This window comes from Brienomyrus brachyistius, chromosome 1 (assembly GCF_023856365.1).
Source record: "Brienomyrus brachyistius isolate T26 chromosome 1, BBRACH_0.4, whole genome shotgun sequence".
Lineage (NCBI taxonomy): Eukaryota > Metazoa > Chordata > Actinopteri > Osteoglossiformes > Mormyridae > Brienomyrus > Brienomyrus brachyistius.
The window spans coordinates 5,760,647-5,777,258 of NC_064533.1; the positions used below are offsets into that span (position 1 = coordinate 5,760,647).

General features: G+C 43.4%; 3 protein-coding genes across 3 annotated transcripts in view; 1 reads left to right on the forward strand and 2 right to left on the reverse strand.

Annotated features, from left to right (window-relative positions):
* LOC125712710 (A disintegrin and metalloproteinase with thrombospondin motifs 20-like) overlaps nt 1-2,788 on the forward strand; it is a 66,131-nt gene extending 63,343 nt beyond the window's left edge. Inside the window, 1 exon segment of the mRNA XM_048983115.1 lies at nt 203-2,788. Within this exon segment, the coding sequence (XP_048839072.1) occupies nt 203-292 (90 nt within the window). The 3' untranslated portion in view covers nt 293-2,788.
* Nucleotides 2,789-2,867: 79 nt separating this feature from the next.
* On the reverse strand, nt 2,868-7,150 carry LOC125713239 (uncharacterized). Its single transcript, XM_048984262.1, has 9 exons — nt 7,098-7,150; nt 5,960-6,305; nt 4,610-4,812; nt 4,326-4,517; nt 3,863-4,036; nt 3,642-3,776; nt 3,452-3,556; nt 3,202-3,293; nt 2,868-2,953 (listed from the first exon to the last, which is right to left on the reverse strand). The coding sequence occupies exons 3-9, from the start codon at nt 4,649-4,651 to the stop codon at nt 2,875-2,877; spliced, it is 819 nt and encodes a 272-aa protein (XP_048840219.1). The 5' UTR covers nt 4,652-4,812; nt 5,960-6,305; nt 7,098-7,150; the 3' UTR covers nt 2,868-2,874.
* LOC125746336 (uncharacterized) lies at nt 5,990-14,619 on the reverse strand. Its single transcript, XM_049020241.1, has 12 exons — nt 14,470-14,619; nt 14,221-14,330; nt 13,839-13,868; nt 12,598-12,785; nt 12,184-12,322; nt 10,265-10,405; nt 9,088-9,207; nt 7,953-8,064; nt 7,527-7,650; nt 7,098-7,273; nt 6,170-6,195; nt 5,990-6,086 (listed from the first exon to the last, which is right to left on the reverse strand). The coding sequence occupies exons 1-12, from the start codon at nt 14,617-14,619 to the stop codon at nt 5,990-5,992; spliced, it is 1,413 nt and encodes a 470-aa protein (XP_048876198.1).
* Between the last annotated feature and the right edge of the window lie 1,993 nt (nt 14,620-16,612).

Consider the following 16,612-nt stretch of genomic DNA (forward strand, 5'->3'; position numbering starts at 1 on the left):
GCTGTATTCTTAACCTCTATGCTACCTGTGTAACACTGAGAACCTGCGCCCTCTGGTGGCCATTAAAAACCCAGCCGAATTCCTGCTCGGGCGATTCTTTACATCACCTGATTCCCGGTGCAGCATTTCGGCACCAGTCGGTTCCTTCACAGCCAACGTTCTGCCCCCCTCCCTCATAACTCCTGCCCTCTCGCTCATGCAGGACGGGGTGAGGATTTACGGACGCTGTGGCGGATTTTGCGGGAAATGCGTCCCTCAGTCGCAATCTGGCCTCCCCGTGCAAGTCCGCTGAGGGACAGGCTCCCGACTCCTGAGCAAGACACGAGACTCTCCCCGGAAACCACTCGCTCTCGTACCCAGGACTGTGCGACCATTTCTGGCAGCTAAGCCCTACAGGAGACCGCAGGTCAGACCCTGCTCTCTGCCAGAATCACCGGCCTGCCTTTCAACAAGTGTAACGCGAACCAAATGTATTCGTGCGTCGGAATATAGGAAGCAGACTTGGGGCCTTTATCGCCGCTGTGTGCTTCACTGTAACTCATGCATTCTTACGTCCTTTTTCCTTTGACGAAAGAGAAACACTGTGGTTGTGTTGCAAAGCTGTCGTACCAAGTAACCTTTCAGCTTCAGGGGTCATGTGTGTGTCTGACATTCGATAAACCGAAAAATAAGAATTTTAGTCGTTGAAAACTTTCAAAACTCCCATACACTGGAGCTCTGTTAAATTTCTTTTTATTGACACCGAAAAGTACGCATTAATGTAGAAAAGCATAGCCTCAGTGTGTTTTTCTCTGATTACCGATAACAAAATGCTCACCTTGGCTGTAGGAGATCATGTGCCCAGATTAACATACCGAAAGTGTCGCGTGATCATGGTTGCCTGTATTATACTAGGTTTTAGACTAACAGCAAATGGGACTTGCCTTATTTCAAAGGCTAAAATAGTTTAGAATGCAAAGCTATAGACCATCAATGCGAAATCCTGTCGTTGGCTATCAGCATCCTTACAGCCGCTTAAGAGAGACAGGTAGGAATTCTCAGAAAGCAGAAACTAACCAAGTTCTTTTGGAGAGACTGAAGCGTGTTCGTCGATACGGTGAATGACTTACTCTTCCGTCCGGATAACCCGGGGCAGTCCGAGCCGCAGAGCTCGACGGCAGGTGCACGCCAATCCTACCTCTAACTCACAAGCATGTAAACAGAACAGCAAATGTACTTTATGACTGTTAAATATTTATGTTAGACCATATTTATTCTGTAATGTTGTGTAGATGCATTCGGCACAGGCAGCTGTACAGAATACATGCTATTACGTTTCTGCAGAGAGCGACAGCCGTGAGCACTGTGACCTCTAACCACAGAGAACAGCTCTCCGGTCTTTAACTACTGAAACCTTCTGAGCTTTTACAGAAGCGCTGCACTGTCTCTAAACGCTTCCCTTACATGTACTGATAACATCATGCATATTTACCTTCTAACGTGCATAATCCTTTTCACAAATCCAGGTAGCCTTTAGCTAGAACCAAAGTTTGATATGGTTTTAAGTGTTCTTAACAGGTAAAGCAGCTATTTTAATTTAAAGGAGAATTCCACCCAAAAATGAATCTTTTGTTTTTAAATTTTAATCAGAACACGCCCTGGCCGTACACTGTCATTCACGCAGAAACGGGGTCGTGGTTTTTGGTCCCACTCACTAAGTCACCATCCCCCTCCACTGTAGTGACTATTTGTGACCAGCAGGGGCCCCCAATTTCAGGGGCCCCACAGAAATGCGCGGTATGAGTGGTGGTGAGCACCGTCGCTGCATATACAGCAAGCTCACCAGAACACTTGGAAAATTTCAGATCACTCCCAGTCCTGTTCTTTTTCCCAGAAATTTCAAGCAGTTGTAGTTTTGTTTGTAAAATTGTCACGTTCCCAGGATTCATTGGAATGAGGATTAAAAGAGGATGAGCTCTCCCCTGGAGAGAAACTGCCACCTAGAGGCCAATCATCCACATAGCAGGGAAAAAATAATTACATCTTAATATTAATTCTGAAGAACGCTAAATCGAATCTGGTGGAATTCTCCTTTAAGAAACCAACATGTGAAATTTGAGCAGCTAAATTTAACCAGCAATTATTATTAACTGATGGGTAATTCTACTTTGAGGTCTGTATCAGAATTGTTTTTAAGTACTTGATGCACTGTGTGCCTTTTTGTAGAAGCATACTTATATAACATAATGTGTTATAGATAATGTTATTATAACTGTATAAAATATGGTGCTATTTTGCTATGTATTATCCAAAGAAATTGTTTTTCTTAATATCTGTAGTGATATGGTTTTGGTAAAAAAATTAAGGATTACAGAAATACTTTCAAGATTTTGGTGACGTTACAAGTTTTATAGGTTTGGTTAGAATACTGAGTAATTACATTACATTGAAGCCTGGATTACCAATGGATATTTTCTGTGCTTTTAACCCAGTATAAATAGGCACAAACCTGCCTTTATGTTTGAAGACAGACCCTCTTTTGAGTAGCATTAATAACCCATTATTATATTTACAACCAGTTATTAAATTATTGCCAGTTTTTAAAATGTATTTGAATTATAGTATGTTATTCTGATTTTCTTTGATCTTCTTGACATTCAGACTAATTTTCCAGGGCTGGTCTGGGCTCAGGTGCTGTAACTTTTTGTATGTTTCCCAGAAAAGGTGCAACTAAATGAAGAGCACGGCAGTATGTAACCGTATGAAGAGATTTACGGTGCCAAACGTGAATATTAAAAAATATACAGGATTGATGTTGCTTTGTGTTTCATTTATTATGATAATTAATCGTGCATTAAAAAGCCCGAATCCTTTTTAATAAATGCAGCGTTCTCTTTACACAGGATAGGATTCTTCATGCTCTGCTCTTTTCATGACCACCGGCCCAAGAAGCTCCTTAAATCCAGCTGTGTTTCTGCGGGAGACAGATGTGGACGCCCATTCACACTTCGATCTCGTGAAGTAGCCGCACAAACATACATGAGCTGAGTGTTGCCTTCTGCAACGTTATAGGAACATTCCCACGACTCATTTCACCAGCTGTAGCTAAACCAAATGAAAACTTTGGCCACCTACATTTAAAAAGATGCTTATTTTATTAAGCTGGTGGGTCAAAGTTTGGATTTGGTGGACATTTTGCCAAGGTGAAAAATGTCACGTTACCTGTCTCTCTTAGACTGCATGACGTACGACCGCTCTCGCCTCAGCTGTTCCAGTTTTTCCTTAACCAGTGTTTTCTGCTGGTTTCTATCCTCCTGAATCACAGAGGCCTACGTCAGTTCACAACCCCTCCTCAAAGAATCCGCCCCATGTCCTTGTAGACCTCTAGAGGGCTGTGCCCTTCGCAGCTCGCTCACGCCCTCTGTAGGCCAATATCTACACCGCTGAGCAAGACTGGATGGGTGGAACTCGCCTTTTTGAGGTTCTCGGTGAGCTGCCTGAGATCGTCCCCTTGTTTGTGACCCAGAAGGTCTTCATCGGACTTTCTGTTCTGGACTATGGACAAGCGTTCCTGAAACTGAAAGGGGTGGTGGGGCGGGGTGCAGGGAACATGTAATCAGTGAGAACGAGCAGAGTGTCCAAAAGTGCAATGACAGGCTCACCCTAAGAATCTGTCTTTGCTTGTCTTGCTGATACTTGCTCTCAACCTTCCGCTTGATGTCTACAAGGGTTCTCATGGTCGTCTCTTTCTCCATCTCAGAGATGTGCACCACTGTCATCTCTCTCTGAATGCAGTCCTGCAGGCAAACCAAGCCGGACAGTCACAAACAAGCAAGACGCTCTACCGGTGACCGTCGAAGTAACACGTTAGCCAGACCCTCACGCTGTCATTGACGACCTGATGCAGGTGAACCTTGGGTTCTTCCGGATGTCTGCGAGCAGCAGACTGAGTGCGAGAAGAACAGGAACCTTCTTCGGTAGTTTGATCATCATCGTCGTCGTTGTCATCAGTATCATGTGTAATTTCACTTTCAAGAGGCATCAATGTCTCAGCAGGCTGTAGAGCATGGGAATTACCATTATTTATGCATGGTAAGGTTAACTACTGACACGCAGAAGATTCTGTTTCCAATCCCGATTAATGTCATTGACGATGTTAATTACAGCTTTTTATTTACATGGATCTACTACCTTATATATTCCTTTATATACACAGTTTAACACTAAATACTAAATGGGTTATAAATCATACATATAAATGGATATAGCTAAAAGCTATGTGCATTAAAACATTAAAAACAACATGTACAGCAGAGCTCATTATTATGAGTCTATCATTTGCTTACTATGACTGTATCGGGCTCCACAGTCTGGTCCTGACGGCATCTGACACGTGGACTGCACTGGAATAACGTGGGGTGTGGTGTCTTTTCTCCAGACGTTCCTTCAGGTGCCTCATGTGGCAGGAGGTCATTTCTAACCTCCTCATCTTTTAGATGAGTCCCTGCCTCACTTTCCACCGCTGCCTCATCAGGTGTCTGTGAAACAAGTTACACCGTCGTTACCGGCCGTAAACAGGCGAGAGACGGTGAAATGGCCAAATGGCCCTGTTAATTTAGTCTGGGCCTGCCTCGGGTTTGCAGGTCTTCTCGGTAGGCCGGCTCCAGGCCATTGCGATCACAGAGCCCTGCTTTTCCAAGTCTGCGGCGATGGGGCGTCTGCTGGCTATTACTTCATCGCTGTCTGTCCCTCCTGCTGACCCTGAATTAGTGTTGGTTGCACATAGTACCTCTAGATAGGGAACTTCTTCTGGAATTAGGGAATTTCCACATGCTATGGGGCAGAAGGTAAACGATCTGTTACAATGCTTCCGTTAGGCCCGGTGTGCTTATATACAGGACTGTGCAGAAGTCTTAGGCAGTGAAAGAAAATGATCAGAGCTATTTGTCTTGGTAGCAAGTGTATATTATTTTGTTCAGAAGAAATGCTGTTTAATTTTACAACATACGTAAAATATCAGCAAAACTAACAGGGATTTCTGCTGTTCTCCAAAAAGTTCCTTGTTGGACGGCTAGAAAAACGCTGTTTCAGTTCCCAAACCGCTCCTCAGGGGCACCTCAGCCATTCCATGAATTTGTTTAATTTCACCGCCAGCTCAATTAATTAATTAATTCAGGTATATAACTGGATGAGGTATTGGTTAGCCAAACATGGTATGCTGGTGGTTAATTCAAGAACATATTGCTACATTAGGTGGTTACTGCAAATACTGGGGTGACCTTTGGAGATATATTGAAATGGCCAAGCTGACATGCTGCTACACACATAAATGCATACATTTAAAGATCATTTGGGAAAATTTAAACATAGTGCTCACAGAAAATCTGAAGATGCTTGCTTAATTTGCTTAATTAATTGGAAAAGATATTGCAAATGTATTGGTTCAATAACAAAAATAATTACAAAATTACAAAAATACAATTAATAAGATTACTTAAAATATATATTTTACATTATAAACATCCAGTGATTTTAAGTAAAACATTCATTTTAAGTACTAATAAACTGAAACCCAAATTATAGTTTTCAACGAGCTGTTCCGATTTAAATAGTTAATTGACAAGCAGTCTCATTGGGGGCTTTTTAATTAGTAACACCTTTGCAATAACATGAAACACCAAACATTTGCGAATAGAATCTCTCTGAAAGCCAGTAACTACAGTTACAATTAATAGCAAAACGGCAAGTATAGAACTGGATGAATCAGTCAAACAAAAATTCACACTTACTGTAATGCAAAGAAAATGTCTGTTTGGAAGATATGTGCAGATATGTTAAGCTGTCAAGGGACTTTTGTTATGAAACCAGTAAATTTGCAATGTTTTTACAGAAGTAAGCACAGACATTCTGTGAGCAGCTTAATTTTCTTTGACTGCCTAAGACATTTGCACATTACTGTATGTTAAGCGACGCCCCTCACCGTTACAAACGTCGTCTCTCTCATCGCTGACTAGTGGGGCACCCTGTCTGCTATCTTCATGTCCTGGAAGATCCTCTTGGTCTTGACCTTTGTGGAGTAGAGGTCGAAAAGCCGCACTTCCCGCGACCTAACGTGAGCAAACACATAAGTGGCATTAAGCACAATCACTTATGATGTTTATTCAGAAAATCCATCAACTGACACCCTGACTCGCCTCCGACGCCGAGCGCGATCCGCTGAGAGGCGTCCAGCAGTCAGAGAGCAGAAGTCGATGCACATTTGTCAGTTTCTGCTCCCGTAATTCAACTCTATATTTCTCTTGAAGACTTTGAAAAAAGTCGTCGTTCTGGTGCAACAGTGGAAAAGAATGTTAATTTGCAGAAATGGCCAAGGTGGAGATGTAGGACGGGAAGCCAGCTGGACATGCAAAGGTTTAAAAGCAAAAGGCTCTACGGAAAATGGCAAAAATAAAACCTTTAAAGGCCCTTTAAAAGGAAAACTTAATATAAATAAACACTATGAACAAATGACGGAGAGAACACAGAACCAGGACTGACCAAACGAATGATCTGTAAAAGTGCAGCTCTTTCTTTTCCGGTTTTAAAATGGCCTGATTCCTCCTGGCTGGTTCCATTTCTTGATTATTGATTTTCATTTTCTGACCCTAAACAATTCTAGGTGCCACTTTTCAATAAGGCTCCCCATATAAAGGGATTATGAACGGTTTATAATCTGGTTATTAATTAGGTTGCAACACCTAATAGAAAATTTTAAGCAAGTTATATCACAGTTTTTCAACGAGTTACTACCATTTACAAGTGACAAAACAGAGGCTTATTGTAAAGTTGGTACCCAATTCTACATTCTGTTAGCAACCTTGAAGAAATTACAGGGTAAGATTCCCCCACCCAAAAGTCAAACTCTTTTTGAATACTATCAACAACCTGGTCATTATTCAAAACCTGTGGGCAAAAAATATAACTTCACTGGCCAAACCCTTCTGCTATATTGGAGATATGATCGATACCAAGCGAGAGCCTTATTATACTCCTGAAAAAGTCCTTATGGAAGGTGAGTCACGCTCATCCGCAGGTACCTCTCAGAGCGCTGTGCGACGGAAACACAAGTTATGACTCACGGTGTGCAGCAGGCCCCTCAGCACGGCCCTGACCTCGGCCTCCTGCAGCTCCATTAGGTGAGTCAGTAAGCACAGCGCAGAGTCACCCCAGGACCGAGTCTTCAGCACAGCCCTCGTCTTCCTCAGCCATGTAATGACCGCCAATCTTAGCATGGCCAGCCCTTCCGGAACATTCTCTTAAACAGACCCGCAAACAGAAAACTGCAAAGTTCAGCTTCAATGGGTAAACAAATAATGGTTAGAACTGCTGTAGTAAGAGTTAGGGTGTCTAAACTGTTCTAAGTTTGTATTCTTTAGGAACTTACAGATATTTCACCTTTGTTAGAGATTTTTGGAGTAAATTTCTATAGTAGACTGCAATTTTGGCTCACTATAAGCTGAGGCCCGAAGCAGTGGCAATTAATGGCATTGCTGAGGGTTTGCAGAGACCTGCGTCAGACGAATGCGGTTCCTCCTCTCCTGCCAGCTCCTCCAAGGTCACCGCGTGGAGCAGTTCCACGAGGAACCACCTCTCTTTCTCATGGCAGGACAACACATGCTGCAGCACGGCCTGCTGGCAGATCACGGAGATCAAAAGTTAGGTAGACTCATGAGCATTCTTCCCTAACAGAGGCTTCGGGAGGAAATTGGCAGAGTCTGCATCACGCATAATAAATGCCTTTGTTCTCGGGTCGGCCCTGTCATCTTGAGAGCCCTCCACTTCAGCCTTACAGATGTTAGAAGAGAGCAGCACATGTAGGAACTTTCCAAAATAGATCAATAAATCCAAGTGCTCCTTGTTCCCTACAGCGCCAAAATCCATTTCTCATGCAAGGGCCAGGCGGCATGGGTTCCTGTCTTGTCTGCATGTGTTACCTGCTGCATGCAGGGAGAGGCCTTCTCAGATTCTCCACAGATGGCCCAAGGACTCTCCTCAGCCAGCCAATACCTGGCTAAATCTTCACAGTGCGACAGGCCCACCTCAGGCCTGGAGGGAGGACCATGAAAATGTCCAACACACGAGAATGCCAAGGCATCGTTCACATTACGAGTCTCATTGTCCAAATCTGATTTTCTGCTCTGATCATTTTCCTGTCTTGACGGTTCACGTTCATAATTACAAGTGACCTGCATCTCGCTGTAATGTGAACACATCTGTCCTCTGAAACGACATGCATGCAGACACCGATGCATTTTTGCACAAGGCATCTGCATCACCAGCATCAAAAAACATTTGACGATGACAGCAGTGCCCAGCGGAGGCGTACTGGCAAAAACACATGAATTCCAACTTGATTCTGCTCGTTCGTGTCACGTGACCATGCATTGGTTATAGATAGGAGCAGATATGAAACTGACTCAAATCTGATTTAATAAGATTTGTGTGTCCACACAGCCCATAATAATCAGATCTGAGTCGCATTCGGGCAAAAACAAAAATCAGATTTGAATCATTTCAGCTGGTAGTTTGAACGTAGCCTAAATGAATTCTAAGGATTGATTAATACTCAGTGTGTCCTTGATTTTTATATTAATCACAGTCTATCAACTTATGACAGTTCATATAGCCCATAAATTGACTGTAATTTATATTAGGTACCTTCCTCTCATTTCCTAAAAATAAACCAGAGATCTAGGATGAACCATCTCTTTGGCCATAGGAATCCGCAGACAGTAGATACTGATAAATCTGGTATCCTTTGATAATAAATATTTATAAAATTATTCATTTTTTATTTTACATATCCCTGATTACTGTCTTATGCAAATATAGTTACTGATATCATTGCTTTTTATTTTTAGTCTCACTTTAACATATTATTTCTATTCATTTTAATCATATTTTTATTTATGTTTTTGTATTGTTTTCATCGTATTACTGTACGTATTTTGAGCCACAATCCATGTAGCAGGAAGGGACGCATTTCACACCATGCATGCGAAGTGTTCCTTTGCGTAAGTGACAAGTGTGACGTGAAAAGCAATCAGAGCGGAGAGCGGTTAAACTCACCACTTATCCCAGGACAGGCTAGCAGCCAGGGCAGCAGTGTGTGAGTGCTTCTCTCTCTCTGCCCTCATAGTAGCCAGTCTCACACACAGGGACAGCAACCGCAAGCCCGTCACGTCTAAGCTACGAGGGAATACGGAGGCATAACCTTGAGAAGGGCATCAATAATGAAGCAAAGACTGTTTCCTCGAAATCCCCATCACCCTGAGCCGGTGGATAACCAACTTCCGCCAGTCCTGAATAAGTCATGAAAGCCAGCAAACGAACTCGAAGGCACAGAATCTGCTCAATGTTTCATTAGGGCCAACGTCTTGAGCGACATGCTGCCCACTGACACGAACAGCGAGACCCTGAGGAGATGCCAGGCTATGACTGACATCCATCTGAAGCATTTAAATTTCATCAGCAAAGGGAAGAACACACTTTCGGGTTGCTTAGAAAGTTGCAAACATTTTCATCAGATTTAGACAAAACGTATGTTTTACGGTGATTTGTGTTTGAGTGAAAGCTAACTGAAGGAGTGCTTTCATTCAGGAGCAGAGGAGTGTTTTCTTTCTGTACAAAAATCTAACACATTAACCTGTAAACAGTCTCACTTATGTGCCAAACTAGCCATTTTAATTCCATATATTTTTTACAAGTAACAAGAATTAATTCATGAGGCTACAACTTGCGTACAAAATAAATCATATCAAATACATTAATACAGTGTCTGATGTGATGCTTTAAACCTGGAGCATACAGCCAGTGTCCTGAATCCACAAACCCTGTTCCCATCCATTATCAGTACAGGTAAGTTACACTGGTTCCATGAAGTCCAAAGACCAGCAGAAGGAGGACAGCGTGTGGCTCAGTGCCTGTGATGGGAAGGTCACTGGTTTGAGCCTGTCCTCGGCAGAATTGTCATGTCTGTGGGCCCTTGAGCGAGACCCTTAACCCCCCCCCCCCCAAAAGTTCCATGGGTGCTGCTGCAGGTGGCTGCCCCTCACCACCAAGCTGGCTCTCATTAACACGTGCATCATGGAGAGGAGGATGGGGTAAAGAGAATCTTCCCATGGGATCCATAAAGTGATGTTACTGTTCTTATTATTATTAGAATAGAGCAACAGCCCCTAAGAGCCCAGAAGGCCTGTCAGTACCCCCCCCCCCCACCCCCACCCCCGACCCAGGACCCGCTCACCTTCCCATGAGAAACGCCAGGGCGCCGATCTCTCGCTGCCGGCTGCACTGCAGCTCTCTGAGCGATAAGGCTGCCGTCCACTGCAGCTCCTCCGCGCACACCTCCTCCCGACACCTCCTCAGGAGCACCTGATCTGAGCTCCTGCAGGTCACGGAGGCCAGTGCAAGGTCAGGGGAGAAGATCGATGGGCCAGAACCGAAATCCACCCTCACCTACAATGAGAAGCTACAACACATTCTGATGGTAGCATGATGAAAGGCATAATGAAATGATTGGAGGACCTTCTGCCGAACTGAATAGGAATCAGATTTATTGCCCAAGTATGCTTACACACACACACACACACACACACACACACACACACACACACACACACACAACAACAACAACAACAACAACAACAAATTTATTTTTATATAGCGCATTATCACAACATTACATTGTCTCAAAGCGCTTTACAGTATCCTCACCCAAAGCCCCCAGTGAGTAAGCCATAGGCGACAGTGGCAAGGAAAAACTCCCTAGAAGGAAGAAACCTTGAGAGGGACCAGACTCAAAGGGGAAGCCCATCCTCCAGGGGCCGGCAGGGATAGTCAAATAGAGAGAGGAGAGCAAGGAAGATAAGCCAATGCCGAAGCCGAGTCTTCTTCCAATTGCCAGGCAACCAGAGGTAAATGCACAGACACACGCTCACACAGACACATATACACACGCAGGCACGCACACACGGGGACATTTGGTCATTTGGTAAGGTATTCACGCACACACGGGGACATTTGGTAAGGTATTCCTTGAACCACACGCACATACACACGCATTTCCACCCACACACGCACATACACCCACGCGCACACACACACAGACACGCTCACAAACACACGCACATGTGCACACAAAGTGATTTTTGTCTCTATTTCAATGGCTCTTAAAAACATACTGTTTACATTTTGGGCACTGGCAGTTATGTTGTGCTATTTCATGTTATTTAATTCTATGTCACTTTATGTCATGTCATGCCATGTTTTGTCATGTTATGCTATGTCATGTTATGAATGTCATGTGATGTTATGGAATGTCAGGTTATGTTGTTGTGTTGTCATGTTATGTTGTTGTGTTGTCATGTTATGTCATGCTTTGTCATGTCATGTCATGTTATATTTTGTCCTGCTTTGTCATGCCATGTTATGTCATGTTATGTTATGTCATGCTTTGTCATGTCATGTCATGTTTTGTCATATGTTATGAATGTCATGTCATGTTATGGAATGTCAGGTTATGTTGTTGTGTTGTCATGTTATGTCATGCTTTGTCATGTTATGTCATGTTATATTTTGTCCTGCTTTGTCATGCCATGTTATGTCATGTTATGTTATGTCATGCTTTGTCATGTCATGTCATGTTTTGTCATATGTTATGAATGTCATGTCATGTTATGGAATGTCAGGTTATGTTGTTGTGTTGTCATGTTATGGAATGTCAGGTTATGTTGTTGTGTTGTCATGTTATGTTGTGCTTCGCCATGTTATATCATGTTGTTATGAAGGTCATGTCATGTTATATGTCATGCTTTTTCATGTCATGTCATGTTTGGTAGAGAGATAGTAGCCTTCCCTCTGTCACCCCACCCCTTCAATTTTTAACAATTGTACAGAATGTTCTTGTATTTAATAAATTTTATTCTAGTAACTCTGTCATTAGCACTGCAATCTCTGTTCTGTCATGAATGTTGCATGTTGCACTATGGGTCTTGGAGGGAGCACGCAGAGGGCCACCTCCTTTGCAGCATACAGCAACTCCTCTGTAGCACACAGCACACAGCACCTCCTCTACAGCACACTGCACCTCCTCTACAGTGCACTGCACCTCCTCTACAGCACACTGCACCTCCTCTGTTAAGGCCTCCATCAGAGTCTTCGTACCGGTAGCGACGAAAAGCCCCAGGGAGCTCGCAGAGAGCCAGCTCGTCTGCAGCACACAGCACCTCCTCTGCCAAGGCCTCCTGCTCCTCCACCCTCTCCTCCTGCTGCCATGGCAACAGGGCCTCCCAGGATGCCACCCCTGTGACCATTCAGAATAGAAGACTGGAAAAATCAGTTCAGTCACTCCGAGCCATAAACCACCACAGATGATTTAAATTACAGGCCGTGAGTTAATGTGATTACCTGGCTGCATGTGCTTCAAACAGGCAAAAGTAAGAAATATATACAAGCAAACACATGATCTTCAAAGAACACTGTGCTGAAGAAAGGGCATGCAAGTACAGCAGCAGAAATATCCGGAAACCGAACACGCTAGTTCTCCTGTTGCTGGGCTAACGTGCACGTCTCCGTTACCGTAGTGTTCCTGTAGCATCTCCGTGAGCAGCTTCCGTCGGAGAATGGCATACTTCTCCTCCATGTCCTGTAGCGGGTCCGTCCTGGGAGGGGCCATCCACCTGAATCCGGCACTCTCCGCTTCTACGTCACCCCCACGACCGATACATAGCGAGGGCAGGACAGTGTGCAATCGGGCTTCTGACATCCTGCCATGCAAAAAATGAGCTCCAGAGATGTTCCACAGCCACCTCCATGATGTGAGAATCTAAAACCTACCTGTAAAAACACATAAAATAAACTTGATAGGGTTCTGAAAAGATGCTGTTACTTTTGCACTTTAGAATTTGTAAAATTCACACAGTGCAATGACGGCTGTCCTCTTTGCTGAATGCTGTTGCATTGGTACAAAAATCAGATCTTGGTGGCGTAAACCTCATGAACTTGTATAAGTGGTTAGAAGATGGATGGATGGATGGATGGATGGATGGATGGATGGATGGATCGTGCCCTAATTGGTCACGTAAGTCTGACAGAACAATTACACAATCCACACGACTCCTAAACCCAGTGTTTAACTTGTGGGTGTCGTGGTATTTTGCAGGTGTCAGGACGTCTTTTGGCAGCCGCTATTTGGTGTCGGCATTAGCGGGACCTCAGGGGAACGTGATTCTCACAGCTACCTACTCCTATTGATCTGCGAGTGGGAAGCTGTCTATGGACAGACACAGTCTGCTGTGTCGAAAAATAAGGTCGGATCGATTTTCTTGCTAAGCTGCACCTAGCGACGACACAGATCGTTAGTCTGGAGGTGGAGCGTGTCTCTCGGACCGAAATCATGACCAGCACTTTCTTCAATGCAAATGATGTTCTGGAGCAATTCCTGATTTATAACAGGAGACATTAAACTACTGTGTAAAAAAATGCTATAAATCCAAAAGGACTTTAGCACTAAAGGGCAGCAAAGTATCTACTAAATATTTCCTGGAAACAGTCACATCTAAAACTACCCTAGTGCCTCGTCACTCTTCCTCCTGCGATGTACCTCCTACAGGCGTTCCGGGCATCTTTCTTTAATCTCCAAAAATACAATCTTCTCTTTAATCGCTGCTCCTCCTCATCCTACAGAGAAGAGACAAATGGACTGACCCATTCTTCCCCTTGCACGTTAATAATAACAATGCTTCACACTGAAGCGTATCTTCATGACCGATTAGACAGTAAGACATGCGGATTCCTTCAGTCTCTGGAGGGAGCAGTACCTGAATTCCTTGCTCTCCGTGTCCCTGTCCCTGTGAGCCGAGGTAGGGACAGATCACCGGGGGCTGAGTTTCGCTGAGGGTGGACTGTGTTTCTGATACATATGGACACTCCGGCAGATAAACTCGCCCCGCATTTAACATCTGGAAGTCCCAATAGAGCTGCATGAAATTTTGAACACAAGACGGAGTTTTGTACAGATCAGAAAATTAGCCTCACGTCTCCCATCTACACCATCTAAGCCAGCTTGTACATCACACACACAAAACTCAGCATTCATATGAAACATTTCAGCAGCGTCTACGAGTTAATAACCGAGAGCTACAGCATCCAAGGCCATTCTGCGTCTTAGTCACCAAGCTACATTTTTTTCCCATTTAAAACTTCGTGACGATGATTACGTCTTCGTTGGCAACGCGGTCTCTCTCAATCTCGAGCAGAGTGTCTAGAAGTTTCCCGGCATGAAAAAACAAGCCGACGTTGTCTCCTGTGACCTGCAATAGGGTAGAAAATGATGTCTCATATCCTCTTATGAAAGGAAAAATCTAAGAGATATGTAATTTCTGCAAAATGAGATTCGGAGAGTGCAAAGGAAGTACCCAACCCCCCCCCCCCCCCCAGCCGCCGCCATACCTTCTGGGCGGCTCGCTGGACTTCATCTGGGCCCACAGAAACATGGAGGATACTGTGGCACAAAGAGCGGACGTCCTTGACAGACAGCTTCTCCTCTGCTGACATCCCCAGAGCATCGAGCATGGCAGCGAGGTCCGTCTTTCCCCCCATCGCCAGATGAGAAGGCTGCAGGTCTGCATCACCCAGAGGGTGACGGATACAAATCAGTTTTGACAATTCATCTGGAGCTGTAGCTTCCGGCATTTTCTGTAACTCTACGCCATAGACAGAGAGAGGGAATTGAAAGGTCAAAGGCAGCTTGGCAGCGTGGTCACAGGAAACATGAACTGGCAATGACAGCAGTCTGACTGTAGGAGGCGTAGTGGATAAGGACACACGTGAAGTGAAGGCTGACAGCTCAGCACCGGGGAAGGACTCGGCTCTTCCTTATACACGTGTGAATAGCAAGATACACAATTTTTCCAGTTCAATAAATGCAAATTTAAAACAAATGCAATTTTCATCGGCTAAGTGATAAGGTATCTCTGGGTCAAAAGGACATTACAATCAGACACGGGTCAAAAAAGTAGAAAAAATTATCTAACAATTAACTAAACATGTTCAAAAACATCAAAGACATAGGAGTCGTTATCAGATAGGGTTACTTTCTCTAGCTTAAAATAAAAACTAAATTATTTCATCTTGCTTGAAAATTCACTTCATGGCTTACAAACATGCAACTCCTCTTCAAAAAGATTAATAATCAATTCCCAGTTGGACTGTTAGTAAATTATACATGCTAATTACAAATGATTACATTTTACCTATCTTTTGGAATGCGACATCGACAGACACAACCATGCCCTGAAAATGTCGGTACTAAGAAATCGGGTGTTGCTGGGATCGCTGACAAAATCGCTAACAGACAGTCCTATTCAACGGCAAAAATACATAAGAAATAAGCTGGTAAAATATGAACGGTTTTATCAAAGAGAATCTTTGTACCCCAAAGGCCAAATTAAAATATGAGAAGGAGACATGCATCTTACCTCCTCAAAGCCATTAAGTCCAGCATCTGAATTATACATATAAACCTGAAACAACTAGATCAGTCACCATGGAGACCAGAGGCTTCAGTTACAGGCCTGGGGGAGACACACGGACCTCGGACTGTCAATGAGGAAACAAGTGATGAAGAAAGTGATGAAGACAGATATAAATCTCTTTATATGTGTCTTATACCCAAGTGTAAAATATCATTAGTCTTAAGAGGTTTTATGCAACTAAAAACTCTGTGGGCCCTCCGTTGCAAATGTTCATTAAAATTTTTTAACGAATCGCAAGGGCCTGAAAACCATTAAAAATGCAGAGCTGTGTACCACAAGAGGGCATTATTGGTATGTGATGGTATTTCATTGGAATGACATACAGACGTCGAATATCAAGCAATATTGGTGATAGCTGGTAAACAGTACAGACAAAAAGAAGAAAAAAATATATCAAACTATATTCATGTTTTTGGGGATAGAAATTCACTTAGGCATATCTTAGATGTGAGATAAGACTTCGTTTTGTACCAAATGTGGAAGGAAAAGGAAAGTGGAAGGTGGGGATTTGAGGACATTGACTTATACTGTAAAACATCCTGTGTTTAATATGAGCAGAGTAAATCGTTTACAGTCCTCCAAAAGGGTAATTTAGTATTCAGTATGTCATTTATTTATCAGATTTTAAATTATATATGTTGCTTATTTTCTAATGGAAAATGAATAGATCTCTAATAACTAGATCTCTCCCGGAGCAATCAAATGAGCCTTCTGGAGAGTCAATATTTCTACGCGGCTCATAATTGCATATTCCTGCATACATTAATTAAGTCACACACCATCGTAGATGTGAGCATGTATTCAGCTCTGACTTAGGTTGGCATATTTTGAGCTGAAAATTGCAGGGGATTCGTCACAAAGAAAATGTTAACTGACCACTTTATATCAGACTCAGGACGGGGTATGAAATCTTCGGCGTAGTAACTTCCTAAATGTTGATGCAGACCTAAATGCTCAGGCTGAAGTTACACCATACAAGAAACCTTCACTGTTACATCATAAAGGAAACATCCGGTAGGCCCACATTAATGTTAATAGTGTCCCTACTTTCCACAGAA